The sequence below is a fragment of the Gavialis gangeticus genome, unplaced genomic scaffold (genome assembly GCF_001723915.1).
Source record: "Gavialis gangeticus isolate Ggan-Ray unplaced genomic scaffold, GavGan_comp1, whole genome shotgun sequence".
Taxonomy (NCBI): Eukaryota; Metazoa; Chordata; order Crocodylia; family Gavialidae; genus Gavialis; species Gavialis gangeticus.
This window is the reverse complement of record NW_017729025.1, coordinates 17,913,057-17,934,080: the sequence shown is the minus strand read 5'-3', so window position 1 is coordinate 17,934,080 and position 21,024 is coordinate 17,913,057. Positions and strand designations below refer to the sequence as shown.

Genomic DNA, 21,024 nt, shown 5'->3' with positions numbered 1-21,024 from the left:
CTGTTCCCCCGAGCACCGCCAGGAGTGACCAGGAATAACGATCACAAGCTGGCAGAGGGTAGGTTTAGGTTAGACATCAGGAGGCGCTATTTCACGGTCAGGGTGGCTAGGATCTGGAACCAGCTTCCAAGAGAAGTGGTGCAGGCTCCTACCCTGGGGGTTTTTAAGAGGAGGTTAGATGAACACCTTACTGGGGTCATTTGACCCCAGTGCTCTTCCTGCCATGGCAGGGGGTCGGACTAGATGATCTGCTCAGGTCCCTTCCGACCCTAGAAACTATGAAACTATGAAATAGAACTTGCAGGACAGCCTGTTAAGAAGAGGTTTTTAGAAGAAGCTGATTTTAAGCCAAGGCAGCTAATTGTCACATGGTAAAAACAAAGCAGATTTTTTGCAGCAAAGAGGCTATAAGTTGAAGAATTGACCTCCCTTCTTCCGAAAGATGGTCCATCCAGGACAGGATTAAGGTTTACACAGTGGCATGCTCTGTTTCATTACTTCAGCTCGTCCTTATCTGTTGTGTGGGTTTAGAGAATCTCTATCTGTGCTGTTGTCCACTGGAGCCCACCTTGGGCACTACTTTCCTTGAAATCCTTTTACTCACGTCCCTCACAGCTCAGCCCCAGAGAAATGTTTACTGTTGATGCTAATAGCTAATAGTAGGCAGCATGAAAAGAATTTAGCAACATCAGCCCTGACAAGGCAGGTCAGAGAGAGGCTGTGAAACTCTGCAAAAAAGGAGAGCCAAGCAAACTTTACCACTATTTTCAGGAAGATGTCTCTAGTTGTAATTTTGGGGGGCAACCCTTAATGAGAGAAGAGTTTAAAGGAGAAGGCCAGAAATGTACCAGAGTTTATAACGTGAGGATATAAGACAAGGAAACGGATCAAACAACAGGGCCACAAACGTCAAGTGGAGGTTTTGCAAATATTTGCATAATGTGTACACACACATGCACACATACAATCTTCTATATCTTCTTCAATGTGATCCAGAGTCACAAGACTGGTCACAAGAGAGACCTTTAAAAATGACCTTGCTGGCACTGGATCATTTAAAAAAAAAAAAAAAAAAAAAAAAAAAGGAGCTCTAGTCAGGAGGGTATTTGCTACAACTGTGGATACAAAGTTATTAATATGAGAACTGATCTAAGGAATGTGAAAGGGGTCCCTGTTGAGACTTCCTTTGGCCATCGCAGTCTGTGCTCCGATGCTACCCGTCCACATCTGGCACGCATTTGTTGTAGAGATGGGGGAACTGGGAAAAAAATATAAACGTCAACCCTGATCTAAATCTTGACCTACTTGAGCCATCATCACAAGACTGCCAAACTTAAAAATGGCTAAAAAGATGTCACTCACCAGTTACTGGGATTCTTTGATGGTTTCCTCACTTAAGGAATGTCTTAGACCTCCACCATTTTTGAGAGCTCCATTACTAAGCAGCAGGTTTGGACCACATGAGCTTTTCCTTTGTGGCTCCAAATATTAAGAGCTAAGATCATAAAGAGGCTATGCAGCTCCCAACCACTTCTTTTCCTCCCTCTAAACCCTCCATTACCATAAACCCCACGAAACCAAAAAAAAAAAAAAAACTCAGGAGACAGTACAAAAGCAGGCAGGTGGTATGAAGATAGAAGAAACACCTGGAGGACTGCAGTTACAATGGTAGTAAACCCCGCTCCAACCTGTTCAACCCATAATACAATTCTCTAGTCCTCAGAGGCAATCATGAGGAGAGTTAAGCTGATGTGATGCTCATCATGATGCTCTCCAGTGATCACTCAGTCTTGGTTAGCATTTCATCAGATAGCTCTGTGGCTCACAACCGTGCTTGAACGGGATGCAGTTTTCAACATAAACAAGACCTTCTCCTTTGAGGAGGCTTATGAGACTAAGAGGCCAGCCAAGCCCCGGAAGGTGGCAGGCAGAGTTGTGGCTATAGAAGGATTGCAAAACCGCCACCTCAAGGAAAGCAACAGATCCCGACTGATGCTGCATGAAGGTGCGAACAAAACTGTGGAACGGTGCCGCAGATTTCTCCGAGGGAAACATTACAGGCACGCATTACTGATTCTACTTCACTCCTAACAGAGAGTCCGAACACACAGACACAGCACCTTATGGCGAAAGCACAGCATGTCTCAATGGATAAAACATTGCTCACTTAGCTGGCAAGTGGAAATGATACTCCCTTTACACTGCTCTCGGAGGTCTACAAATACTTGTGATACTTTCAAAGTCCTTCTCTGAGATGTAAGTATCATTATTTTTATTCTCCAAATGAAAAAGCTCAAAACCATCTTAACATCTAGACTCCCAAGTCTCTACTGTCCAAGTAGTTAGACTAAAACCTTGGAAAGGAAATTAAAAGGTAAAAGGTCTAAAGCAAGCATAACTCAGACAACAGATTTTGGGGAAATTTTGGATGAGAACGCAAAAAATCTTTGTCCCTGTGGAATATGGTGAAAGGAAGATCCAAGATGCAGATGGTCTCGTGTCTTTGTTATATAAATGTGCAAAGGGTTTGTCCAAACTACCACTTCTAAGGAGGCTTGCAACCAATCAGAGTCATGAATGGTTTGAATTACGACTTGTACAGACATGCAGCTATGAGGAACTTGTTAATAACCATGGCACTGAGCAATGATTGCAAGCGACTGCACATGGATGTCAGTAGGTTAAGCACTTTTCTTCTCATGTGAACAAGGTCCCTAATCATGCTTGAATTGGTTTGCCCAGTCCTCCCATTCCCCCACCCTGAAGCAACTGCCTATATTCATGCTCTCATCCCATGGTAAATGAGAATTAGTTTACTCTACTTTCATTCTGTATTGCCCTCGAAAGGTTACGAATATTGGGATTTGCCCACACCAAATTTCTGCTGGCATGACTAGGTCAGCTAGATGCAAATAAAAGATCACATTTCAGAGTCCATGTAGCTGTTCTGGCGAGACCCCTGGCCTGGACATAGCTCTGAGCCTGATCCATTCCGGGAAGCTAACGTACGCAACTCTGATGACAGAAAAACTCCTGCTGGCAGAACTCTATTTACACGAGGGGCTTAGTCCTCATAGCAGCCCTTGTTTCCTGGCTGCCCAAGTGCATAGACATCCATGAGCTCCTAGAGCTCTGCATGGCCCCACTGCAGCAGCAGTGACTCCAGAGTGTTAAGTGCACCCTAAGAAAACTGGATAATAATGGGAACAGTGGCTAGCAGAAGGCACGGGAGTGCTGTGGCCAGACAAAGAGAGTGTAACCAGACAGAGAACTAAGGCTTCTTCCACCACAGAGAAGCTTTGAGTGTTGATGCATTTGTAGAGCAAACTACACCTAAGCCTAAAACTCATCTTCTCTGGTTTTGGCTTAAAGACTATTAGAATGGGTCAAATCATATATACTTTAGATTGAGCAACTTGAGTGGATGGAGATGTTGAACCTTAAACAAAGGCTTTTTCTGTATAAAATATCAACCACTGGCATTACATATGTGTTGACACAAAAAAAAGTCTGGCTAAAAGTCCTTTTCCTTTCTAATTGCTTAACCTTCCTTAAACTCTGGTGCTATCCCTAAGCTAATTTTTCAGTTATTATAGACTTCTTCCAGCCTCTATAGAATCTGAATATCAAATGCAAAAGCCATGAGGGTTTTTTTTTAAATCATGACCTTTTTGCCTCTTTCTAGGTCATCTTTAATAATACTATTAAAAGAGACTGCTAATTATTCTGCTATAATAATACAACCTTATGCCCTCACCCTCAAAAGGTTTAGGTATAGGTCTGACTTCAAATAAATGAGGAATCCCATTGATGTTAATGGAAATACTCAAAAGCTTACATTTGTGTTTGCAGGTTTGGGGCTTTCTGAACCTCTAGAACTGTAAAGTTAAGGTTACATTCATTGCAGCCACGGATAAGGATAAGGAACGAATGCCTACTGTACCAGCTACCAACCTACTCTGAAAGTGAAACGAAAAAAGTTCAGCTGCTTGCCTGGGCATTTTAAATTGGCAAAGGATAATACCATAAATAGCAGCTTCTATACTGTCCCATTATGTATGCAGGGTATTTTCCCCCAAGAAATTATTAACTTTTGCTGGCAGATTTTTCACAGAATTTTTGATACACAACTAATATTAATGGAACTCTAGGATAAAACACGAAACAAATGCAAACCGTTTTGAATAAATCCCTCCCTCTTCTTTTACATCTCAAAGAATAGGCACTAAAACTATGCAATTAAATAGGTACTGCATAGAAAAGCAGAAATAGTAAATTCCTCATATACCTTAAATCCTTCCATGTCCTGATCTATGTTTGAAGATCAATACAAAGATACTTTCAGGTTAATCCTACTGCAATGTTTATTATGAACTTTTACCCCATGCATAGTGAAGGAAAAATTCACAATAAAAGAGAAGAGGAAAAAAAAAACCCTGCTATTCCTAAAAGACTTGAACTACTTTAAGAAAAACAGAGGCAGAGAGGAGTTGGAAGACCCCATCTGTGCAGAGCCTTTTTGCTCTTTGTGCTGTATACATCCCTATACAAAGCACACAGATTCCCTGCTGTACATAAACAGAAGATTAAGCCTGGGCTGAAGTCACAGCTTCAAAGTCCATTAGTAAGAAATGTGCCAATTCGTTTTGCCATTAGAACAAATGCCAACTAAAACAAAAGCATCCATAAATGCATACGTTGTTGCACACTGTGTAAAGCTGTTAGGAGTATGTCTTTTAGGATAAGACAGAAAACGTGTTTCAGTGATTGTTTCTCTAAGGTTATAAGTAAGTGTAAATGAGTTACTTGGCTTTTATTCCTTCTCATTACCACCCTCAATTTTGGTTTCCAGGTCTGAAAAGCAAGCTCAGAAGAGTCAGCCAGCAACAAATTCTAAATTAAAATGATAGGATCTCTTTTTCGGGTGTATATGTCCTGAATGCTTTCAGTTTAGATGTGCTACATTCAGTACATGGCTAAAGAAAGCAACAAATGTCTTAGAAGTGCTTGGCCCAAGGAGACAACTGTTTGGACTCGCTAGCAATAAAGCTCTCCTTTCTAGTAGTTTAATCTCCATACGCTGCACTTTCCTTTATCAGCATTACAGAATCATTTCAGTTTGCCTTGGTTTTTGCATCTATAAAATATCGTGGGAACATTAAGACTTGGCAACACCACATCTGGGCTTTTAGGATGACAATACAAATCTGCACATTCCTTTGCTTGGTTGTTTACTGCTGCATTAAAATAAATGTAGAGATGCAGGAAGTCCTAGGCATAGTGTGTGTATTTTCATGGAAGCTTAGGTTTCTAAGAGTGAGCTGTTTTAATGGGACTGAATCACATTCAAACATATATGACAGACTGAAATCCAGAAATTAGCTCAGCAGCAGTTTACAACCCTTTGCTTTGAAGTAAATCTTAGCATATTAGACGAAGAATGCATTCGTTTAGGACTACATATAATGTTTGCTCCAATCTCAGTGGCAAAAGGGCAAAGTAGCAACTGATTTTCCACTGTTGCTTTCACATTTCAGAATTTGTAACAACTTGTTTGAAAGATTTAACAGGAGAATCTAGTAATCTGTTTATAATTAAACATGAAAGTAATATAAGCCAAGAGTTTCCCTGGTAAAAAAAAATTAAAAACTTCTTACTTGAAGGTCACTGAATAAGCTATACCCATTACAAGAAAAGTTATTAAAACCTGACAACAGCAAAGGTTTATCCATCTAATGTATTCCCAGTTTATCACAGGCATATCTTCTATCTGAATTCAAAAGCCCACACTGCCCGAGAAGTGGGCAGACGAAAAATTCAGTCCCCCACTCACTTCCCAGGATAGAAATGAAAAAATGTACATGGCAAAGCAGCATGAACGTGGGATGGTGTTTTTACCAAATGGCAGCCCTACACAGAAAGCCCTTGTGCAGGCCACTCCTGTCCGAGGCAAGAGGAATATATGAAAAACACAGGGCAGCTGGGTCAGAGAGCACTCGGGGTAAAATACACTGGGCATGCCCCGGACCTGGTCCCGCCACGGCTCCAGCCACAATTGGCATGCACATTATAAATGGAGTTGTACGACCATCAGATCAGGATCCTCTTTCTACCGACTAAGGCAATTCATGTGCCCATTACCACAGAATCAGAGCAGCTAGCAAGATCCAGTAATGGTCCACACAATATATCTGAAGGAAACTAGTGCTATAGGCCAGTGGTTCTCAATTTTTTTGTACCAGGACCCATTTGTAAGCATCGATGGCCAGTCCCGACCCAGTGCCCCTCACTCCCGACACACTGCCCCCCACCCCCAGGCTCCAGCCCCCATTGTGGGGGGCAGGGGGAGAGGGGTGTGTGGAGCATGGGGGCCCCCAAGTAGCCCCTTGTAGGCTGGAGCTCTGCCAGCCTGCAAGGGAAAAGCCAGTTCCCCACATTTTTCTCCTTTAAAGGAGAATCCATTTTTTAAGTTTGTTCACGACCCTTTCATATATTCTTGAGACCCACTTTTGGGTCACGACCCGCGGGTTGAGAAACGCTGCTATGGTCTTCACTTTGAAGGCTGCAAAATGAAGGACAGAGTATTCAAATGACTTATCCAAGATGACACGCACAGTAACAGGCAATGACCCTCGCCAATGAACCTGGCTTCCTCTTCCTCTCCTGCCTCAACATGGAAGAGATGACCCAAATTCAGTCACAGGCTAATGATAAGTTCAATCATCTGCCATCAGTGGCAATCTTAATAATCACCTCTAACTTTTCTTGCTATCCATGTGGGCCAATGAAGCAGCTTTGACATCACCTGGAGCTTTTTGATCCGTTTTTGTGTTTCATAAGTCAGTCTGAGCACGGAAATTTATCAATCGTGATTCACAAGACATTTTTTTCATCATTGTGAGGAAGGGAAGAAGTGAAAAGCTAGATGTACAGTATTTGTCAACTTGAAACACTAAGTTGGCTCTAGGTACTGATATAAATAGCAAGAAAGCTTCACATTTATTAGAAACAGATGAAACGAGTTCCAATTCTTTTTGAACAGTTGGACTACTGTACAGACCTAGCTGAGTCTTGCACAGCGGGAGTTTCCGCTGTCTATCACTACACATTTAAGCACTTGAGGATGTCGCAATAAACGCTGAATCGAATTCACCATCAAAAGACAAAATCCATGTTCTATCTGCCAAAACCTTTAGCAGCCTAAACAGAAAATGTCACAATTGATTCTCACCAACAGTACAAAAATAAAAAGCAATGTTTTAAAGCCTTAAGGGAATGGGTAAATAGACAGATAAACAAAATGACAAACAAATGAATTTATGCCGGTGTTCCCTCCCCCCCACCAAAAAAGAACCATACTTCAAATGAATTGATAGAGCCCCACAAATCAAAGGAAAAATCTAATGAGTAGTTGTATTTTTCAACTCTGTCAGGCTCATCAGCCTGGAGGAATAAAGTCAATAGAGATTTGGGGAAAAAAAAAACAACTGCTGTTTTATTTGCATTAGGGTTACAAGAGCCTTCTCTCTCCTCAACTGGTGTCAGATACAATAAAAGAAAAACATTTCAAAGGAAAAAAAGCTGCACGATTAAAAGTGCTTTTCGGGAGGCTTTTCCACCCCCTCTCTCACTCTCTGACAAAGTCATAAATTATGCTGCAGGCTCACTTCACACACAGATGCAGAATCACTTTCCGAATATCACTGCACAGCAATCCAAATCCACAGAGCTCTTGCACTTGAGCAGCTTGGATGGCTCCTGTGCTTGGAGCAGTCTGAAATTCTGGCTGGTTCGGATGACATGATTTTGTATACGTTGAAGTTTTGCCTTCAACAGGAAGTCTACCCGGCGCATCCACACTCCTAATTAAAAAAAAGGAGACTAAATTCTTAATATTGTAGGGGAATTCTTGCCTGATATAAAATACTGGCCTAAAGATTTGTCCTGCTAAACAAATGAAGTTTTTCTACTGAACTTAGGGACAGGCTGGTATTTATTAAAGAATGAAAAAAAATGAGCTGCTTTCTAAAATGGCCATATGAACTAATACGAATATTTAGAGGATGCATTTTGACATTTAGGCCCTCGGATGTAGAGTAGCACTTCAGCAGGATGCAGAAGATGTTCATCTTGAATGCAATTATCAAACAAACAAATTGCTTTCATCTAACCATTTTTACAAGAAAAAACAAACTGAAAGATCAGGAAATCAAGTTGTACTTTCACCTCATGCTTGCTGCAGTGGAAAACCAGGGGAAAATGTTCTGGTAAATATTTTGATTTTGCATGAAAAAATATCTGGGAGGACAGCAACTGGAGCTGGGAAATAATTAGTCTTAGATTTGTTTCTGTGAGACTAAAACAATTTTAAAAGGGTCAACAGAAGCTATGTCAGAAAAAGGTCAAGACAATTCTCACACCAGGGGCAGCTGTTGCAATTCACAGGAGTTTTTCTTTGCTGTTAAGAGGCAGGAGAGATTACTGCTGTCTTTAATACCTGAAGCAGTGTGTAAGAGCCAATCCTCAGAGAGAGAAAAAAACCCAGCATCCAGTATGTACAAACTTCTTTAAAATCTGTTTTCAAATCTTTTCAAATGACTAATATCATTGTTACCTGAAACAGAAGTCTAAGAAACAAAGTCAGCCCTGGTACAATCAGCACAACCTCACTGTATTAGTATTTGGATCTCAATGTTCTCTTAGCAGCAGTAAAGCATACAGGGCCATTCAGTCAGCCTTACTTTTCTGCGGGCCTTTGATTTACCCACAAGAAGTGCAATATACTTGTAATGCCAAGGCCAGTGTGAGGCCCACAGCACCATTTAAATTTTGCACAGGGCTACAGAGGGACAAACTATGTAAGCCACAGCACAGGGTGCCTTTGGATCCCAGTCTACAACAGAAGAGCTCCCTGTGCCGGCCCTGCAAAGGCTGGCACAGAGTCACCATGGAAGAGACTGGCACTTGCATAAAGCCAACAGTCCCAAAAATTTCCTAAGAGTGCTGCCACTGTGCTGGGAACTTCAATTCACTCGATCATGCTCTAGAGCAGTTCTGGGTACAGACTGTGTGGCAGCAACGTACACCTCCAAACCTGCTGCTTCCCTCAGAGAAAAACCTAATCTCCTTCCGCTATGCATTTTGAACTCCTATTCTACATATTGGCTAGGGACAAAAGTTACACATAAACCGGTTTAAGTCATCAGCAACTGGCTTAAACCTGTAACAGAACACAAGTTCAGTGCACATAAACCAGTTTCAAAATGGCTGAAACTGGTTTAAGATAAACCGGGTTGAATGTAGTATCAGACTTAACTGATATCAGTCAAACCAGTTGATGAAACTTGGGTCCCAGACCCCTACCTGGTTCAAGTTAAATCAGTCACCGGGGATCCCAGCATGCTTTCCAAGCCCTGGGCTGGGCTGTCCACTCCAGCAGAGAAGGGCGGGGGGGGGGGCGGGGAAGAGAGGCAGGGACTGTCCACCTCAGCAAACCCTGGCTGTGGTCTGGGGCCAGGGAGGGGGGTTAAACCTCCCTTCCCCCAAGTACAAATTTGCCCTGCCCTGCTAAACTTACTGAAAGTTATGGCTGGCTACGACTGTGAACTACAAATCCCAGAGGCGCCTGGAAGCAGGAAGAGAAAGTTATGAGCAACCCTGCAGAGTCCTGCTTCTCTGATTCTGGACTGCAAATCCCAGAGACCTCGGGGGCAGCAGGAAGAAGCAGCAAACACAACCCATGCTGGCTACGTGCCAGAGAGCTGTGCTCTAGTGCCACCCCACCCCCAGCTTCTGACCTGGGCCACTTCAGACATGTGGCTGCATTTCCCAAATCAAAAGTGAATGTGTGTCCAGTTGGTTCTCATTTTAATCTCTGCAGCCTAGACTGACCTGCAAAGACTGAATCGATTCAGCCTCAGGCTTTTTGACTGTCTGTACTTAGCCATTATGGTCATTTGAGGATGCTACTTGTTGACAGGATAACACAGCTCCAAGGCTGAAATCCAGCACAAGGGTGGCGATTCATTTAACAGGTGGCAACATTCAGACTATTTATAATAAGACTCCCTCCTGAGTCAAATTTTGTATTGTTATTTTGTTTTATAAATCACCCTTCCTAGACACCATCATTTCTCTTTACTGAAGTCACCCTAATATCATACCTCCTGGCTTCAATTTCCATGGGACTGAGCACAACAGTCCAGACTCAGAGTTCAACAGGGAAAAACTCCCAGCTCCACGATGGGATGCTTCTTACACATATGGCCTTTCTTACAGACATGTATCCAATTTGCAGTCGGCTATCTCTTCAAAGCATCTTCAGCTCTATGGTTTTTACAGGTTTCACTCCCACAGAATATCTGCATTTCAGATTGCATATCTCTGAATGCATTAGCTTGGATTTTTCCAAGATACATCTCAATTTATTTCCTGCCCTAAGTCTAACCCCTCTACATATATATCTATTACTACTGCTAAACACACCATCACCCACTTTATTGTCTCCCACATATTTCATTAGCATACATTTAACTCCTTTTTCCACATCCGTTATGAAATACAACTGGATTGAACACATCTTTGTATCATTCCATTAAACACGTTTCTAAGTTGAATACTGCTGCATATTACTGCTTGCTTGGGCAAGGGCAGATTTGGAGTGAGAGAAATTGCCTGAAAAGTCTGAATTTCCTCAAGCACTGTTAGGAAAACATTTTAAAAAGGTGAAAAAACAGAATCTGTTAACAACATTAGATCCTGAAAGATTTTGCTTTTTCCCATGACCTGTTTTGTTAGGTATTTGAAGGTAACTTCTGCCAGGAACAGATGGTGTTCAAGCACACAACCAGCAAACGATCCAGAAGAGAGCAGTGAGATGGTGCTGTGTGCAAGTCTGGTCAGTTATCCAAAAATGGCATGAATAGAAGAGTAGCTGCCAAAAAGAAAGCTTTTGTTTAAAAAAGAAAACAGTAAATAGGACAAGGAGAAACCTGTAGGCAAGACATTTCAGAAACCAGATAAGCTGAAGTGTACCAGATCTACATTTTGTCCAGTTACAGGCCATCTTCATAGTGTTGTCCCAGATAGCCACTGAACCTTTGAGCATCAGACAGAGCGGGTGAACAATACTTTTGCACATGCGCACAGAAATATTCAGCAGGGCAGATCTTTTAATCATGCTGGTAGATGTCAAAAATATATGGAACAGAGGTAACTAAACAAAATTTTATCATCTGCAATGCCTTCAGTCATCTAACTAAATTTCCTCTGAATTTTTTGTTCAGAAAGCCACCACTCAGGACCAAAAAGTGATTATGTAGGAGATCTACAAATGAGAGACTTAGTATTCATTATTCTTATGACCTGCATATATAGAAAAAACCTGCAGCAGACAGGAAAGACAGAATGTGTTACATTTATTTGCAAAAATTCTGTACCTTTCAAAAAAAGCAAACAAAAAAACCAAACTCAATTAGGAAGTCTCGAAATGAACAGTAATTAAAGGGACTCAGTCATTTCTCTATGCTGACTATTGAATCAATTACTAACACTGACCTAACATTGCCATCTACTATAATTTCCAACATTGTACAAAGTTGAAAAATAAATAATATTTTTCAAGGGAGCCATTTCTAATAATCTGCTAGTAACTTGTTACCTTGATGCTTGTGTATGTTTTCATTAATTTTATTCTAAATTGGAGTGGGCAGTCTGAGTCAGGTGGTGCAAGAGTCATCTGAAATATATTTATGAAGAAACGCTGATCATTCTGTTAACTTTCTATTATGCTTAAGGAACCACTAGTTGGTACGTGGATGGAAGCCTTCTATATACTTACATTAAATGTTATAAAGCCTGAAGCAAGTGAAAGAAATCTATGACATGGTGGGCATGTCTACATGAGACATTTACTGCGGAGTTACCTAATTAGTTTTGCAGTAAACAGCTCAGCACCTATACATGAAGTGTTATTAGGATGGAGTAAACTAATCAACTCCACTGCAGGTTAGTACTTATAAGCACAAGTGCTATCCTAGGGCAGAGTTTTTTTTACTCTGCAGAAGCGTACATCTAAATGCTGATGGGGCTGGCAGATGCATGTGGCTACTTCAGTGCAGGGGCTGCCTGCCAGCTAGCCCTGCACCGAAGCACCCATGTGCCCCAGCCAGTCTCTCCACAGCACAGTGAGCCAAGTCAGAGCAGCCCCAGGCTGGCAGGCTGACCCCTCGAGCCCCCTGCCAGCCAGGGCTGCTCAGACCCAGCTCAACATGCTGCAGTCCCAGGCCTTCAAATGCACCACCCAAGAGCAATAAACCTGGACATATGTATCAGAGTTAATTGCTGTGCATTAGTTGCAAATGCAGATGTTCCTGGTGAGAACTTAAATGTGTTATGTGCATACTTTAAAGATCCGGGATAAAATTATGTTAGACGAAGACCTAATATATTACTGCTGTACAAGGAAATTCATATCTATTGCTGCTACTCTGTCCTTACTTCATCTTTCTGCAGCGCATAGATAACATTAATCGTTACAAAGACTACTGAGAAATCTAGACAGGAGAGGGGTATTAGAAAGTTAAAACTTCATTTTAAATTGCCTTCTTTGGGGAGGGGTGGGGTGGGAGCTGCCACTGAAAGACTATCAAACGTTCTGGTATCTTGGGTACTGTGTATTGCAGCAGAAAGGCCATATTAAGCTGTTCACCAAAGAGCCCTGCTACGCTATTATTCATCAGGGGATGCTGGGGACAGAGCAGCTGCTCTGGTTCAGATGGTGATGTAATTCTCAGTGCTGTCAGCAGAAACTTTCCTAAATGCCCCAAGCTTTCACTGTTCTTTGATTTCTTTCGTGTCAACACATGCATCTACCATTTTGGGCATGTTCAGGCAACTCTAGCTTTCAAGACACAGCTAACAAATTGTATATATATTTCTTGTTACTAAAACTCTCCTCCCTGATAAAATTACGTGCAAATGATTTTCAGAGCAAACTCAAATCTAACCGTTGTCTTCAACCCGAAGCTCTAGGTTTTGTTGCATAGTTATCATTTTATAAGGTTACTTCCCTGTTATACAAGAAACAGAATTATTGTTGTTCTAATCAAAATGCAAATAAGAAAGAAACAAAGCCATAGAAGCAACACTCATTCACTGAACACAATTTGCAATCAAACAATAATTTATAATCATTTAAATATCTAGGAGAAATACCAGAATGACCTAACTTCAGTGTCTTTAATTTCACACAACAATAACCAGTCATTAAACTCAAAGTGACACATTTCTGGCCATCAGGCCACTAGCAAAAAAGCCCTTAAGAAATCTTGTAATTTTTTAACAAGATCCTCGCCCATCTCACAAGTCAGGTTTCCCACTGCCAGATGGTCGATAGGAGTGCTAATGGAAAGAGTTGAAGCTGAAATAAATCTGCCACTTTTAATCAATCACAGACAACTGTGTCATCAATAAGCAGCTCATGTTATGATTAACTGCCGTTAGTAAGTTATAAGAGAAGTTTATAAAATATCACACCTCCATGTTTATTGCCACTACCATATAAATGTGGGGAAGGCATTTTGGAGGGTTAAACACCATGGCTAGGGACAGAAATTACACATAAACTGGTTTAAGTCATCAGCAACTGGTTTAAACCTGTAACAGAACACAAGTTCAGTGCACATAAACTAGTTTCAAAATGACTGAAACTGATTTAAGATAAACCTGGTTGAATGTAGTATCAGATGTAGCTGATTTGGGTCAAACCGGTTTATGAAACTTGTGTCCCAGACCCCTTCCTGGTTCAAGTTAAATCAGAGTCTCCCACCATTGCAGCATGCTTTCCAAGCCCTGGGCTGGGCTGTCTACTCCAGCAGAGAAAGGTTGGGGCTGGGGAGAGAGGCAGGGACTGTCTACCTCAGCAAACCCTGGCTGGGATCTGGGGCCAGGGAGAGGGGTTAAGCCCCCCTTCACCCAAGTACAAATCTGCCTTGCACTGCTAAACTTGCTGAAAGTTACTGCTGGCTGTAACTGTGAACTACAAATCCCAGAGGCACCTAGAAACAGAAAGAGGAAGTGATGAGCAACCCTGCAGAGTCCTGCTTCCGTGATGCTGGACTGCAAATCCCAGAGACCTCGGGGGCAGCAGGAAGAGAGACATGTTCTAGCGTCCCACCCCCTAGTTTCTGGCCTGAGCCACTGCAGGCATGTGGCTGCATTTCCTGAATCAAAGGTAAATGTGTGTCCAGTTGTTTCTCAGTTTAATCTTTGGAGCTTAGACTAAGCTACAAAGACTGAATCAATTCATCCTCAGGCTCTTTGACTGTCTGTACTTAGCCCATATTTTCTTCAATTAAACAGTAATTTTATGAGTCTCTGAAATTCACTAAATAGAAAAACAGTTTATAAGCATTTGTAACTTTACATGCATGGATTCACAGCATAAGCCAAGAAAATCTAACGTGTTGGAGTCTCTTTCATTAATACATTTTTGAATGATGGCCCCTATCCTGCAGCAGACCGATGTGCATGAGACAAAAGGGCTGGCCTGTAACCCCACTGAAGACAAAGTATCCAAAGATCCATCTATGTGGGGCTTCACTGACTTCATGAAAGGCAACTCTGAGAGAGCCTAAGGGTCCACCCACATAGATTCAACTGCAGAACTGGTCGTCCTCTAACCAAACCTGTTACTCTGCTTGCAGGCTTTAAGGTCAAAATGCCACATGGTGTTTCAAGGAACTTTATGTACCTACAATAAATGCACTCTCTATTTTTTTCTTTAGGATACAGACAGGTGTATGTAACTACTGCATCAATATTGTATGACACTTCTATAAACTGTTATGATGCAACTGCTAGATTGTGAAAGCTCACACTTAATGCCAAGTGCCAGGTTCCCCTTGCCTTTTAAAGTAGTTAAAAAGATATGTTGTCCAAGCCCTTAGTTTCAGATTTTTAATCAAGGTCCCCAAGTCACTATTTGGAGCAAATTTCTTGTTTTCCTTTAATGATCAGGATCCATCAAGAGTTCAAAAGAAACAAACCACTGTTCCACCCACGACAGTGAAATTAGCCTATAAAGGTTTACCACTTACCAATCCAGAGGCAACATGGCATTTTCACAGAAAATTGAACGAAAAGGTTTAGCAAGAGAAATCAATATAGCCCAGTGAGCAGCAAGTCAGGGATCCACAGGATTATAATTATTTTTATACTCCCATTATAATCCTAATACTGAAACTTCTTAAATTGCTTGTTAGTGCAGCGTTACGTACGTTACAGCTCTCCCTGCTATCTGAATTAGGAAGTCCCACAACATAATTTATAAATGGAAATCACGTCATTAAATTTTTGTGGCAATATTACCCATGTCAAAGAATGGTATGACATGGACATTCTTTCCTTGCCCTCCTCTGCAGCCCTGACAGAGCTGAAACATTTGCAAAGAACAAAGTTGAGCTTGTAACTTGTTGCACTAAATCCTTAACCTTATTTGTTCTCATTTTGTTTCACTTGATAGCATCTGCCCAAGTGTGCCTACATTGGAGAGATTTGCTTGGACAGCACGATCAGCTTGCAATATAATTTAGAGAATATTGAGCTGTGTGTATGCATGTGCAGAACACAGTTGATCCATCTTATGAAATGATGAATGCCAAGATGAGTGTCTCAATATCTTCAAATTTTGAAGGATGGCAATTTTTATTCTAATAATAATAGTATGAGAGATAATAGTATGGAGTTATTGTAGACTGCTACTGTACCATAGATTAGCCTCCTTGTATTGATCTTTGTGAGACCAAGTGACAGATATGTGAATGTTCCCTGCCGTTTAATCACTGTGTACTTTAGGTGTTCTGAATGATTCCCAACCCCCATTTCCCTTTAAAAATTCCTTTTTTTTGCCATAAATTTGCAAGCAGGCTCTGTCATGTAGAATGAAAAGCTTTTCTAGATTTTTTTAAAAAACCCAAGCCTGTAGTCCAAATACCACTTCAAATCTAAGTTTACAAATAAAGAAAATAAAATGCATGAAGATCCATTCCAAAAAACAATGAAGAAAAGTCAGAAAATTCAAACACAAGGTTGCCGTGCTCTCTTTACTAGGGTAAAGGAAGAGAAAAAGCAGAAGAGCAGCAGCAAGAACTGAGCATGTGAAATAACTTTTCTGCCAAAAAAGAGTTGTTAAAAAAAAGCAGACAACAAAATCCCAGATGTTTTCATAAAGATGGTTTTACCATTTGGTTCTGAACAAGGAATATATGCAGAAGTTCTAGTTATGTATATGCCCATTTAGATACGTTTATAATGCTTTGTGGCACTTAAATACACATCACTGCCTTCTCAGAGAGCAATCCAAAATGCACTGAGGTCAGTGAGAAAAGCCTCCACTGATGGACATTATAACCTAAAGTGGGATGATTCACTGATCCACAAATATACCACTCAGGTGCTTGAAAAGACTCATCTGAAATGCACTCTGTCTTAATTTCATTTTCATGCAGGCAAGTTTAAACTACTGTTTATAAACTTTTTTGAAAATTAGTGCTGGCTGCTTTGACCCTAATTCCTAGGTTTGTAAACTGTGAGTGTTTAAATCATTCTGGTTTACAGGATGAAGTGAGATTAAAATGGAAAGCAAGCCAGGCAGTGATGAGCACACAGCCTGCCTAGCTACGGTGAAGTGGACACGTAGTGCTCCCTGAAGATCCAATTCCTATGCAGCAAGTCAGTTTTGGGGGAACAGCTTTGCACCCCTTGTGCTGAGCCACCAGGCTCAGCAACACACTTCAGACAGCTGGGCAGCTTCAAGGATAACTTTAAAAAAAAATCTAAATGGGGATCACTGCAGATCCTTTTTAGCCGAGGTAAGATTCAAATGGCCAACTCTTATCTAGTAGCGCTGCTAACCACGGCAGTTTGAATGTTGTGGGGGCAGAGGGAGCATATTAAACCTTTTGATTGCTTCTATTGAAAAAGTCAGGAAAAAACTCATTTTTAAACCACTGTGTATGAAGCAAGGCAAATTCAATCTGAGGGGCTTGTTTGTTTCCTCGCTTCATTTGCATAAGAGAGGAAAGCCTGTTTAGTGATAACTAGGGGTCTACTGAATGGGGCAGCTGCCAGCTGATTTCGTGGGCAGACCACGGGGCTGGCAGCAGGTGAAGCAGTGGATCTCACCATGCCTCTGATTGGCCAAGGGGCCCCAGTAGCTCTGCCCCTCACCACTGCTTGGCTGCAAGGCCCATGTCATGCGGCCCTTCCCCTTGCCACTGATTGGACAGCCCTCACAGCCAATCAGCGGCAAGGGGCAGGGACAGCAGCTTCTCTCCCCGGGGCAGCAATGGTCACAAGGACTGCGGCTCCCCAGAGGGAGCCAGCCTGTTATTTGGGGGGGGGGGGGGGGGGGTGCGGTTTCCAGAGCGCCAACCCAAAGTACAGAGCTTGCATCTTTTTGTGGAGCGCACAATTTTTCACGGGGCCTGCCCGATATTGTGGTTACCATGAAAATCATGAACTTGAAATTTTGGTAAGACCCTGGTGATAACACTTCATACTCCCTTCTGGAAAGTATGCAGCCAGGAGGCCCCTAAGGACTTCTGTCTCCAAAACAGGCTGGAAACGAACACTACATAAGAAACCCTTTCCAAAGACACCACAATTACAGCATAATCACTGTCCACTTCCACTGATCCACTTATCTATAACGGCCTGGATTTCAACACCATTCCCTTTCTCAGTGGTTACACCGCCCTTAGCATTTACTAGTGTGTCTGACTATGCAGATACAAAATGCCTTAACCACATAAACAATTAACTGATAATGCCCAGCTATTTATTCCTTTCCGATTGGAAGCATACAGCGCAATCACAGTCAGGTGCCACAATGTGTACGAGTAAATAAAGCACCTGGATTAAAAGCAGCTCACTTGAGCCAAACTACTGAGTGGGTACTAGTATGGGCAGGAGAGCATTTCAGTGAAGACAGCAAAATTACAATAGGCCTGGAAATCAACTCAGACTGCCACTGAATGACAACAGAGCAATCAAGAAATACTGTATTTTCTCACAGACAACATGCCTCAGAATATAATATGCACTCTGTTTTTAAAAAGCAAAATGAAGAAAAAAGATCTTTCTTTGCAGTAAATAACTAAGCAGCAGCTACTGCTCACTGTTCTGCTCCCTGAGGATCACATGCAGACTTTACTTTCACTTTTGTCTGGTAGTGACAAAATTGCTCTTACCGTATTTTTTCACACGTGCACACGCCAATTTCCAGCAGCTGTTTTTTTTTAAGGTGCATGTTGTATGCAAAAAATACAGTGCACACGAAGCAAAGGCTAGAGTCATAAGAGGGTTTTCAAAATTTCATCTCTCTGCTCAGGCTTTCGGTGAACTGCAAGTATGGAAAGTTAGGGGGGCTGGACCTGATGATCTCGCAAGGTCCCTTCCAGCCCTAACGTCTATGAAATCTATGATCATTTTCAGCCCGCCCCACGGGATTCTCAGTCACTGGCTCTCACAGAGAAGTAAGCTGAGATGCTTTTTCACACAGGACATCCAAGTAAGTCACAGTCCATGACCCAAGCAGCTTACAGTGTACAGTGACTCAGGCTTATGAAATGACATTTCCAGTTGCTCATTTTCTACTGAAGCTGATAAAATCCAACAAAGAAAGTACTGAAACATACATTATTTTCCTCATAAAATTCTGTTCACTGCATTTATGATCACCAGGAAACTGCTATTGTTCAGATATCTGTTTCATTTGCTTAGTCTAAGCACAACAGGACTGTCAAGAAGAGTAAGGGATGTATGAAAATTTAAGAGAGGTCTAATTGTTTCTTGACAAACTGGCTGAAGGCAACTTCTTGAGGGATAGCCAGAATGGGTTTGTTGCGGGTAGGTCTTGCCTGACCAATCTCATCTCCCTCTATGACCAGGTGACCTATCACCTGGACAAGGGAGAGGAGATTGACGTTATATATCTCGACTTAAAAAAAGTTTTCAACGTGGTATTCCCATGACAGTCTTATAGAAAAACTGGCCAACTGCGGCCTCAGCTACATCACAGTCTGCTGGCTGGGGAATTGGCTCTGAGGTCAGACCCAAAGACTGGTAGCTGACGGAAGTCAATCATAGTGGTGCGCTCTGACCAGCAGGGTCCCCCAAGACTCCGTCCTTGGGCCTATCCTTTTCAACATCTTCATTAATGTTGTGGACATTGGTGTCAGAAGCAGACTGGCCAAGTTCGCTGATGACACCAAACTTAGGGGTGAAGCATCCACACCCGAGGACAGGCTCAGAAAATGGGCAGGTGAAAACCTGATGGCCTTCAACTCCGAAAAACACAAGGTACTCCACCTCGGGGAAGAAAACCCGCAGCATGCTTACAGGCTCGGCAGTGCTACACTTGCTAGCGCCATGGCCGAAAGGGACTTGGGGGTCATGATTGACTACAAGATGAATATGAGCCACCAACATGATGTTGCAGCCAGTAAAACGAGCAAAACTCTGGCTTGCATCCATAGATGCTTCTCTAGCAAATCCCAGGATGTCATCCTCCTGCTGTACTCGGCCTTGGTGAGGCTGCAACTGGAGTACTGCATCCAATTCTGGGCTCCACAATTTAAAAATGATGTGGAGAAGCTTGAGAGAGTCCAGAGGAGACCCACGCGTATGATCAGAGGGCAGGAAAACAGACCTTACGAAGAAAGGCTGAGAGCTATGGGACTCTTCTGCCTGGAAAAGCGCAGGCTCAGGGGAGACCTGGTGGCTGCCTATAAGTATATAAGGGGTGTGCATCAGGATCTGGGGGAAAGTCTGTTCACCAGAGTGCCCCATGGGATGACAAGGTCAAATGGTCACAAACTTCTCCAAGTCCGTTTCAGGCTGGAAACAAGGAAGAACTTCTTTACAGTCTGAGCCCCCAAGACCTGGAACAGACTGCCGTCCGAGGTGGTACAAGCACCTACTCTGGACTCCTTTAAGAGTCAACTGGATGTTTATCTTGCTGGGATCCTGTGACCCCAGCTGACTTCCTGGCCCTGGGTCAGGGGGCTGGACTCGATCTTCTGAGGTCCCTTCCAGCCCTAATGTCTATGAAATCTATGAAATCTTGTCCAGGAAGATGATAAAATGTTTGTGTTGGAAGTGGGAGGAGTCACTTCACTTTCACTGCAACAACAGCCTATTGCTTCACTTTTATCCGTCTATCAGCACTGTGCAAGACTGCTGAATGCCTTTCGTGAACCCTCACCCACTTGGTAACGTGTTAGAAAACTTTCTGCACCTAAAACCAGGAAATTTATATGTCCTTTGAAAGCCAAAACATGCAGAAAGACAGTTAAGTTAATGGACAGCAGTGTGAGCAAAACTAGCAGGATTTGGCCAGGATCTGAGCTAAAATATTCAAGGTACAATTCTATTTCATTAGAAATATGTAGTAGTACTGTTGTGAACACAAGACTATAACAATAAGAATCAGTTTGCACCTGTTTCTCAATGAAAACCAGAATGAAACATGCTCAGCTTGCAAACAGGATTTTTTCTACTTTCTGTTCTGCAGCCCCAAGTTGGGGTCTGATAGGTTAGAATTAGATGCTGCAGAATGAAGCAGATCAGCTGTGCCACAATGTGTAACCTGGGTCTGACAGCAAGAAACGTTGGGCTCTCTGTAAGCAGGGAAAGCAAATGCTCTGGGAACTTGACGGCCACTCAAGCCTCCAAAGCACCCATCTAGGGTGGCAGGTGAGTGCAAGCAGCTTAAGTTGCTAGTACTGTTCTGCCACAGAAGTAACAGACATCCACTACTATTATTTTATTTATTTAGCCAATGAAAATCTGCTAAGCCAAGCAATAGCCTAGCCTCCTCGTTAACTGAGTTCAAAGTTGTTAATCCGCCTCTTCGTTTGTAGAGGGGACACTCCTGAGTGAGGTGCAGCACTGTTTGCATCTCTCCACAAGTGCACAGTGGGTTAGCACTAAGGCCCCAGTGGGCGATACCCAGAAATGAAG

At 42.3% G+C, this 21,024-nt stretch overlaps 1 protein-coding gene across 2 annotated transcripts in view; it reads right to left on the bottom strand.

Annotated features, from left to right (window-relative positions):
- Positions 1–21,024, bottom strand: part of BRF1 (BRF1, RNA polymerase III transcription initiation factor subunit) — a 374,795-nt gene that overhangs the window by 37,185 nt on the left and 316,586 nt on the right. The window contains exon 16 of one of the 2 annotated variants that reach the window (XM_019518469.1): positions 6,520–7,862. The exons of the other annotated variant lie outside the window; for it this stretch is intronic. Coding sequence (XP_019374014.1) covers positions 7,664–7,862 — 199 coding nt within the window. The 3' untranslated portion in view covers positions 6,520–7,663. Of the gene's footprint in view, positions 1–6,519; positions 7,863–21,024 lie in introns of those variants that run through there. 2 annotated transcript variants of the gene reach the window in all.